General features: G+C 35.7%; 1 protein-coding gene across 1 annotated transcript; it reads left to right on the top strand.

Moving 5' to 3' along the window:
• The first annotated feature begins 1282 nt into the window (after positions 1-1282).
• Positions 1283-8945, top strand: LOC117103367. Its single transcript, XM_033243912.1, has 11 exons — positions 1283-1410; positions 1930-2154; positions 3052-3474; positions 3937-4648; positions 4903-5046; positions 5555-5696; positions 5815-5997; positions 6310-6607; positions 7493-7680; positions 8131-8268; positions 8667-8945. The coding sequence occupies exons 2-11, from the start codon at positions 1968-1970 to the stop codon at positions 8943-8945; spliced, it is 2694 nt and encodes an 897-aa protein (XP_033099803.1). The 5' UTR covers positions 1283-1410; positions 1930-1967.
• Positions 8946-10230: the final 1285 nt, after the last annotated feature.

The following is a 10230-nucleotide window of genomic DNA, read 5'->3' as shown; positions in this document are numbered from 1 at the left end:
TATTACATAGAATTATTCCCACTAGGAAAAGATGATGTATATGGAAAATTCTAAACTCAAACACATGCTTACAATGCAACCTTGTTCAGGATGATGCACATTTATTTTATGAATGTGCAGAAGCCAGTAATCTATGGCGTTACATTAACGAACTTACCTCAAAGAATTACAATATTGAATTACAATATTGAGGCAAACTTTAAGAACATAGTACTTGGTACTGGGAATACGTATGTAGACAATTCGTTTTCATTAGGTTTATTTTGCATAGGCCTATATAAAGAAAATGTGTTAAAACAAATTAATAAATGGAAATTTACCTTAGTCTATCAACTGTTTATTGTTGAAAAAAAGTATAAGAAAGTACATTAAATAGGCCTATACGAAAATAATATATGTAAAAATGTACTTGACCAACCTCAATTTTAAAGGGTAATGCTTTTTTTTAATCGATCGGTTAATTTTACATACATGAATTTACAGTGATTTGTTTTTAATTTGTTTTTAATTTATTTTAAATGTCTTTTTAACGTCTTGTACGATCTACATGGGTGCTATTTATTACTTTTAGATCCAATGAATAGCTCATAGAAAAGCTAATTTGAATGATCGATCGATCGATTGATTAATTGATTGATTGATTGATCGATCGATTAATGCTGTATTTATATGCGAAAGTTCCCCTCTGCCTCTATTACAAATTCTTGCATTCGGGATCCTGTACACGAAACAAATGAGTTTGAAGTGATTTTAGTTGAACGCAGCATTGGTATTCCATCAAGCAAGTCACCTGATTGCACTGGAACTGTCTCTTATACACATCTAGATGTGTATAAGAGACAGTCATTACGCTTCTGCATTTAGACCTAATTTATTCATTGATGTATTTTGTTTATTCAAGGTCGTAAGTTTCTGTTTTCTGGATGGATGGCAGTACAGTAGGTTTTTCAGCTGAGACAGGGAGGTCGCGGAATAAAACCCCTGGTGGTGGTGGTGGTGGTGGTATGGGATAGGCAGCTGCGGCTTCCCCTGCCTCTACATACCGATGATTAGTTTTTATAGTTTAATTTATTTAAAGCCTGTCCGACAAGGGTGGGGGGAATGGGGTTCAGAGGGGAAATTTTCCTGATCATGATCAAACTCTTCTCCCTATGGTTGGATGGCCGGATGGCTGCTGAAAGATCAGCAGCTTCGATTGACAGCCCAGTGAAACTCGTCATGCATACAGTAAGTTATAATTATAACCACATCCATGACGAAATTTCTATAAATAGAATAAAAACCTCGATCGTTGTTTGGCATTGCACAACTGTTGAGAAATTCAAAACAAATAAAACATCGAACGAGCTCGAAATGTATTCAATTAATATTCGGTTCATACACGGAAAGACCTGGAGGTCCCCGATAACTGTAAGTCATGACAGTGTCTTTAGAGGCCTAGGCCTACCTAACATACATTTTCCCTTATAATTTATACATTTTATCCTAGGCTGTTTAGTTAGCCTAGCCTGGGTGAATTCGGCTAGGCCTAGGTAGGTCTACCTCTACGCGGTAGTAGTAGGCCTAGGCGTAGACTCGAGGCCGCCTAGATAGACCCGCTGGCCTAAATAGTCTAGGCCTAACCTAGGCATAATTTTGATTAGCTAGTTCGTTTTTCTCTATGGTTTGGACAACTTTTTTAGCCCACTATGGCCTAACATTGTATTGTGGTTTATGCGCGAATGAACACCAGTTTGTGCCGTGGGCATCCTTCCTCTGTCTGTGATCAGTAGTAGTACTAGTAGTAGTAGGCCTAGGCTAGGCCTAGTAGGTAAAGTGTAAAGTGTTTGTTTTCTCTTTCTATTCATACTAATTTGTGTTTTGTCGAATGACAAGGTATTCATTGTTTTGAACAAAACTTTACTCAATAATTATGTATGTATTACCTAGGGTTACAGCACCAAGAATATACCAACACTAGTACTAGCATGGGGCAAAAACGAGGCCGGTTTGGTCGAACAACGGGTGCAACTTTGCGAAGAATTCCTACTTGGCGGAGTTCATTGACGGCACAAGATGTTTGTGTAATACAGAAGAAAGTTGATAATGAAAAGAAACAAGAAATATTGGCAGAATTTGAGAGCCAGTTTGAGGATGGAGGGTTGGGTTCTACGGGTAATTATAAACTGTAGTTGTCTGTCTTAAAATATTGTGAATGTGCAGTATTCCAATTTACGTTGGATAATAATAATAATAATAATAATGATAATAATAATAATAATAATAATAATAATAATAATAACAATAATAACAACAACAATGGTGGATAAAAGAGAAGGCCCAGCCAACCCTGGTCCCTCCTAAATTTTTGAAATTATACCAAAAAAAATGGAGAAAAAAAGAGGAATAATTTAAATCTGAGAGTGCCATTTTCTGCTGGTGCCATATTCATATTTTGTCTTACCTCAGCCCTGATCATGGTTGGGGGGGGGGGGGTGCTTGAGTGTGTGGACCCTGTATCTGTGAAAGTCCTGAGCCCCATCTATTTCAAATACCTGGATCTGCCCCTAAATAATATTGAAAATTTTAAAAGGAATATAATCTTTTGGATCAAATGAATCAATATACCTTTCCCTATAATTTAATTCATTTTTTTTCAGATTTGAGCAACCACTACAAGTATCCCCTTGGTGAATTCCCAATGTATCTCAGTACATTTACTCCCTTTCTTGCTGCAATGGATAATCCTGACCAAAATGGTCTTCCAAACCTCGGAGAGTATTTAATGTAATCATTCGTAAAAATGTTATGCTCAGCAGTGCAGACTCGTTTCTGCCTGGGATGCAAAAATGAGAATGCAGAAAAAAATCCCAGAATGCAGAGCTAAATCCTACTCCAATGAAAACTTAATGGTTATTTTCGGTATTTTAACCCACTTAGTGGACTAATTTGCTGCCAGGTGGGAGGAGGTGGGGAGGGGCGCTACACCCCACAGTCTATGCGCATGTATGCTTGGATCTAGTTTTTGTTTTTAATATGAACCTGCAACTCAGTAACTTCTTCATTTCACAGATTATCCTCTGTTTTATTCGCTAAACAAATGCAAACGATGGGAGTTGCCAAACTTGCTGAAAGATAACATCATGTTTGATCCTGTACACGAAACAAATGAGTTTGAAGTGATTTTAGTTGAACGCAGCATTGGTATTCCATCAAGCAAGTCACCTGATTGCACTGGAATCCACAAAAGCAAAGGAGAAATTCATTCTAAGCAGCCTAGAAATAAGTATGCTCATGTGCATGATTTAATCAATGTAGAACAAAATGCCAAAATATCAAATGCCAAGAGAAATAGTGGGAATCGTAAGAAACGTAGTAGGACAGAAACTGAAGACATTGAAAGAGACCCGACTCCATGTTTAAAATACGAAGTCAGTTACGCACGTCCTCGCAAAGAATATCCGCATTTTGCACCTACACTTGATCACAAAGGAGGTGAGCATAAGGAATTTTATTTTGAGCATGATTTAATTTAAATTTATTTTGTATAATAAAATATACATTTTGCCTTTAAAAAGTTGTTACTATTTATTGCAAAATAGATACAAATTACAATGTAACAAAATATGTTTTCAGGCAGATAGAAAAAAGTATTAGATTCAGTCACTCTACTGATTACCATCATCATCATTTTATCATCATCATCGTCATCATTTTATCATCATCAATATCATAATCATCATTACATCATAATCATTACATCATAATCACCATCATTATCATCATCAATATTCATCAGTCTTCATGTTCATCTCTTTCATCAGTACAGTACTATTTTCATCTTTCCTAATAAATTTTGGGTTTATTAAAGTTATTTCATAAATGTGATATTGCTATTGAATTACACGGTTGACCTACTCATTTCTATTGAATTTAACTCATTTTGATATTTTTTAGATTTTGCTAAAAGAATAGCGAAAAAGGGGCAACGACCTAACAAGTGCCACTTAGAATTTGAGGAAGATGATGATGATGATTACTATTCAGATCACTTCGATTGTGATGATGGTTATATTGGTGATGAGGAGAGCATTTTTTATGTTTATGATCCAGAGTTCTCAATGGGACCACCACCATTGTTAAGCCTTAGCGATCATTTGGATTTCTCAGACACACAAACCAGATCACCAAAGAAAAGTAAATTACATAAGAAGAAATTGAAGAAGAACACTACATGCGATGAGGCCAAGATTTCAGGAAAAGACCATAAAATCACAATACCTTCACCAGATGTTCCAACTACAAGCATCAATAACCAACCAGCTGCCACAATGGCACTGTCACCAGATATTCTTCCAACACTGCCACCTACTACTTCCATTCTTATTACTAAGTCTTCTATAATCCCTGAATGTTTGGAAACGATTTTTAAAAGTGATTACACTGAGGGTGCTAGTCTGCCTAGGAGGTTCCTAATTGACGTGACATCGCACGTTCAAGATACTCTGCTTGAACGAGGAATGAGCAAAGCTGCCACACAACTGCGAAAAATGGGGCGAAGATTTCTCGTCATTTTCACAAAAATTCAGAAAGGAATGTCAGAATCTTTTGTAAACTATGCCAGGACAGAGAAGAATGGTGAATTGTTGGAGGAAGTTGACGACTTTAGGTAGGCCATCAAACCATACTAGTTTACTCTATCTCATTTAATGATAATTCTGCTTAAAACATTTTATTATGCTTAGTTTAAAATCATAAACCTACAGTATGTACTTTTGCAGTTTTAACAGAGAATGAGAAATGATGATAAAGATGAGGTAAGTCTGAAGATGAGGCTTTTCATAATGAGGAAGATGAGAATGAGTTGAATTTTACATTGTTTTTATTTTGAATCACTAACTGAAAGTATTTTTATCCTGACAGGGTTTGCTTATTTGGTTTAGAAGATCAATTTATTTCCAATTATGAGTATGAACTTAAGAATGCTCTAAGCAACAGCAATACCTTTTCTGCCACAGATGTCATCACAGCAATTAAGACTATTCTGGACCAGTTACCTGTGGACTAGTAAGTACACCACTCGAAGAAAAAATAATATAAGAATGGCCTAATAATTAATCATTGAATTGCAAATGGTCCAGATATCGAGTATGTTAATCTATTACATAATAGATATAGCAGCATCTTATGCCAATATTCCCAAATAGACACACCCATCAATTAGTAGAATTGTTAATGCCAGTTGATCTTGCAGCATAAAAATGCCACAAACCATGCAAACTGTCTTTTGAATACCTTTCTGACTAAACTGGCAAAAGCCAATATCCCATAATCAGAACTCTCAGAAATATTAAATTTGTTTTGCCTACACTACACTATTGACAATATATGTATATAATTTTAGACTAAATAACAAATTGTTCTTGGAGTCATAGGTTACACTCTATGTATCTTTAAACTCTGGTGGTTTTAAATTTTGAACCAAATTATTTTCAGCAGCAATACTCTTGATAATTTTTCCAAATACACCTCATTTGACTTTTAATTTGTATTATTTGATTCAATTTTTCTGCAGCTTTTATACAGATGTAAAGACTTCAAAAGGTGCTTTGTGTCACCTGGCCTATAACGCACTTCAACAGCACCTACAACAGGTGTCTGAAGTGATGACACCACATGCTCTACACCAGATGACTACTACCAATGAAACCATCAAGGTATGTTTTTTTGGAAGTTAGCACACATTAATCCTTCCAATATATTGGAAAAATTAAACATTCTGATGGTGCATACAGGTATTTTGACAAAGTACTGATATTTTTTTCTGTATTTTAGATTTTAAATGCACAAATTCTTCAGCAAAGTTCTTGTGGTATCTGCTTTGAAGATCTGCTGCCCTCTAGTGATGGATATTCTGGTACAGCTTTAGGTTCATGCCAACATTGGTTCTGTAATGACTGCTGGAAACATCACATCCACACCAGAGTTGGGCGAGGTGATTGCTCCATTCTTTGTCCCGTAAGTAAACGTCTTGATTAACATAGACAGAAGTAATGTAATACAAAAATGGGGTATGGTGTGTGTCTGTAATGTGTGACAAGTCTATGTGATTTGACCAAATATGGGCATATACCATATCTTGCTGGAAATTTTTTTTACACTTTACAAAGGAATATTTAAGGAACGTAAAAAATCCCAATATGGAAATTATTCCAATGCATAATTATCTTACAGTAGGTGGTAAGTGTACAAATTTCACTAATTAACAAGTGTTTAAAGTTTATTTTTAAATCAAATTTTATGTGCAGTAATTTTTCCCCTTTACTTCAGGAATACCAGTGCGATAGCAAAGTGGATACACCAACATTGATGTCATTGACCTCAAGTAGTCAATTTCAAAACCACATGACTCACAAGCAGAATAGAATTGTGGACAATGATCCTAGTTTGCATTGGTGTCCAGAACCAGGCTGTGGTCATGTAGGGAAGGTGTGCCAATGCAGTGACGGTGAAGGCTTTGTACCATGTGATTGTGGTAAGGCATGGTGTGTTGGATGTAAGGAAGACGTCCATTGGCCAGCACTGTGTGAACAAGCGGAGGAGTACTTAAAAACCTTAAGGAAGAGAGGTAACTATCATTACATTACGTAGTCAGGGGTCCTAACTCTCCTCAAGTCACGGAAGTCTCCCGAAAAACCGGGACGGCCTCCCAACACTCTCGTAAGCAAGACTCTCACAAAAACTCATCTCCCACAAATTTGTTAATCTGCATGTTTTTATTACTTTCATATCAATTGTCTCACGGAAGTCAGTGTCAATGGGTATTATCACCATGCATAGTAAATTAAGTTTAGATGTGTTATGATTTCCCTGAATCGACTTCTTCTAACTTGAGTCCCTGCATAATCAACAATCAAGATTTACAATTTTGAACATTACTGAAACCCTTCCAATTTTATTTCGTTTCAAGTAACATCGTTAAAAAAAGGTCTTGCAGTTGTGAACACACACCTAGATAAACTACAGTAATTGCCCTTTTTCTCTTGAATGATAACACCCCTTGATTATAAATGGAACATCCTGCTTATATCACCATGCATGAATGTTCCCACAAACATGAACATATCAACATTTTAAAATCCTTCTGTTTTTTAAATAAATAATTATAATTATAAATATAACTATTTTTTATATCTATGACCCCATTTAATTAAATAAATTTACTTCGAGATGTGGTATCACCCTCATTTATATTGTATACCAATGTATAAATTTACACACACTTTATTGTCTTTCTAGTAAATACAAATATGGAAATTCATCTTCCATTAGCAAATGCTTAACAAAATTAATTATACAGAACAAAATTACTCAGAGCAAATTACGATGACAAAATGCCAAATTTTGGTGTCTCTGGTGCAATTTTGCATGCATATTCTTCAGTTTACTAAATTAAACAAAATTAATTTAAAATTTAATGATATCATTCATTTGTTTTTCCACCATTCTTCAGAGGAGGACAAGAGAAGCCACAAAATCATGTCTGTCCGCGTGAAGAAATGCCCACACTGTAACCGTCGGATGGAAAAGAATGGCGGTTGTCCAAATATGGTATGCTTCTGTGGAAAGATATTTTGCTGGATTTGTTTGCAGCCTCATTCTTATTCACCAAGCTGTAGTAAATTAACTGCCGAGTTAGAAGTAAGTCATATTTTGAAATATGTACCTGATTTTCTATGTTTTTACTTTATTTTTGCATGTGTGAAGTTGGTGGGTCAGAATGACTACCTTCTGCCCTATTTAGTTCTATTTGTTACATCATCTTTTGAAGATTTTGACGATGGTCTTAAAAATGTGAAGTGTGATCTGTTGGGGTACCAAATATAAAAAATGAGTTATTATTATTATTATTATTATATTTATGGAAGACAATGTAAGCTTTATTTTAGTCATTGAATCAAGTTTCTTGGTTGAGTACAGTCTGAGTAAGATAATTTTCAAATTTTGGATGTCTCTTAAGATACACAACTGATAATTTCCTAGTTGGTTTTCCTGTCAAATCTGAAAAACAGCCTTACAATATTTGCCTGAATGTTGACTTCATGTATGCAAATCAACGCATACTGATTAAGCTTCTGGTTCATTTTTTAGACTGTTGAACTTTATCCTGTAATGATTGGTGTAACCAAAGATGAGATCCTTAGAAAAGCCATTGATTTCAAGAAAATGGCATCAAGAACCGCCTTTACCAAGATGAAGAGAGGTGTGGTTGGAGTGCTTACAAAAATGGTAAATGCTTATATTCTGATTTGTAGTTAAGTATATCAAAGTTACAAATGAGAACAGCTGGTATATCTAGGGGTGCACCCCGTACAAAAAATTACATGCACGTGCCCCTCCCCATTGAAAATGTTCAAACAAAAAGGAATCGCACTCAAATAACTTAAAATAAGCTCAGAACAACTTATTTTGTTGTGAGCAAGCACCCGCTCACCTAATCATACCCCCAAAAAAAGTTTGCGTCCCCTTGCTCCCCCTTTCCCACTGGAAATGTTCAAAGTCAAAAGATTACGCAAAAGTAGTTAAAAATTATCACACCTTTGCGCCTCCCCCCGCCCCATCATTTCCCGGTCTAAGCATGACTCAAGGCAAATTGTCTAATTGATAACATTTTTTTATGGTCATAGCATGCTAAGACAATCAAGCAAAACTCTGATAACAAGAATGCTACTAAAGGTGATCTGGTAGCAGTTGAGAAGAGAATCTGCAGTTGGTGTAGGACTGAGGAGCAGATGAAGATCCACACAGAGGCTGTTGCCATGGCAGACCAAGTTGCAGAGTTCTATACTGAAGTATGTTCACAATTTGCGGTATCTTGCTGCATAAATCCGTTTTTAGGTTTAAGCTACCTTTACACTAGTCACGATTGCAACACAACAACGACATACAGATGCGTGCAGTGTTGAAGAATACAAACTACGCGATGATATGTTGATGTCGTGTCGTAATCGTGTCTAGAGTAAATATGGCTTTCAAATGTAAGTTTATAAAAGTTGAGGATTGATTTACACAAAATATCCAGAGAAATGTAATCTTAGTAATAACAGTAATTTTTTGAAATTATGAACAACTCAATTGGAATTGAATACTGAACGACAGTGCACTGTGGTAGATCCAAGTATGATAATAATTTAACTTCAGAATAAGGGTGTTATTCATTTACTATAAAGCTACACGTGTAGTGATCATGTGTTTTTCTTGTGTCAGACATACCATTTGCTGGAGTGGACGTGCGTCCTCGTTGCTTACTCCGTTGTATCACAAAGCAAATTAGTGAAGAGAATTTATCACCTGCTACCTCAGCTTCTTATCGTTCTAGAGACAATGGATGAGGTTTGTCATTTCTCATATTGCAATGGACTGAAGTCTGAATGGATTGGTTCTTCTGGCCATTTAAACAGGAAAGAATAGTAGAACTCCTGTTAAGGGGGGCACCCTCTGGACCAAAGAAGGTGTCTCCTTAATAGGGTTGTCTGCTGAATAGGGGTAGGCCATAGTGTTAAAAGATATACTTCCACTCATTTTATGGCCGAAAATTGTACCCTAAATAGTGGTATTTCCTTAATAGGGGTGTCCCAAAGGAGGGGTTGTACTTTATCATAATAAAATCATGAAAATCTCTAATTTTCAAATTGTGCACCCTCATTTTCCTTCAGTGAAATTAACTTCATACCTGTATCAATGTCATCATAGAAAGTTTTCTTTTTTTTTTTTAGATTGTTTCTAAAAAGAAGATTAGTTGCGAGAATGCAAAAAAGACATTCAGACAACTTTTGACAAGCGGCAAGAAAAGGCGCCAAATCTTATATGACAGTGCAAGTACTGTGAGGGTTGAAGAGGAAAAAAAATTAACAAAGGAAAGGAATTAAAGAAAAAGATAATTTACAAGACACTTTTTTCAGAATTGAGCAATCAAAACAGGGCCAGCAATACGTGCGTTTCAAACAAGCATGCATGTTGTCCCACAAACACAAGCGTTTGCATAAGTTTAAACACTGTCATTTTGTGGGACCTTGGCAAAATATCCTAGAAGCGGGGCTTATTGGAAATTTCCATTGACAATTAGGAAGACCATTTGAACATTGAATTCCAAACTCATCTTAGTTATTGCGCAATATACTGTTATTTAACTATCACCATGACTATTCTTACCATTAATTAGTTTATATGATTGATCAATAAATCTGAACC

Source organism: Anneissia japonica, unplaced genomic scaffold (assembly GCF_011630105.1).
Source record: "Anneissia japonica isolate Jap-2015-1 unplaced genomic scaffold, ASM1163010v1 scaffold1891_len642697_cov171, whole genome shotgun sequence".
In the NCBI taxonomy this organism is placed as follows: domain Eukaryota; kingdom Metazoa; phylum Echinodermata; class Crinoidea; order Comatulida; family Comatulidae; genus Anneissia; species Anneissia japonica.
The sequence above is the reverse complement of the archived record's forward strand: the minus strand, read 5'-3'. Positions and strand labels throughout refer to the sequence as shown.

Coding starts and splice junctions, on each gene's coding strand:
- LOC117103367 (XM_033243912.1), top strand. CDS start 1,968: ATGGGGCAAAAACGAGGCCGGTTTGGTCGAACAACGGGTGCAACTTTG. Junction 5,998..6,309: donor ATTGCTCCATTCTTTGTCCC/GTAAGTAAACGT, acceptor CCTTTACTTCAG/GAATACCAGTGCGATAGCAA. Junction 7,681..8,130: donor AATTAACTGCCGAGTTAGAA/GTAAGTCATATT, acceptor TTCATTTTTTAG/ACTGTTGAACTTTATCCTGT.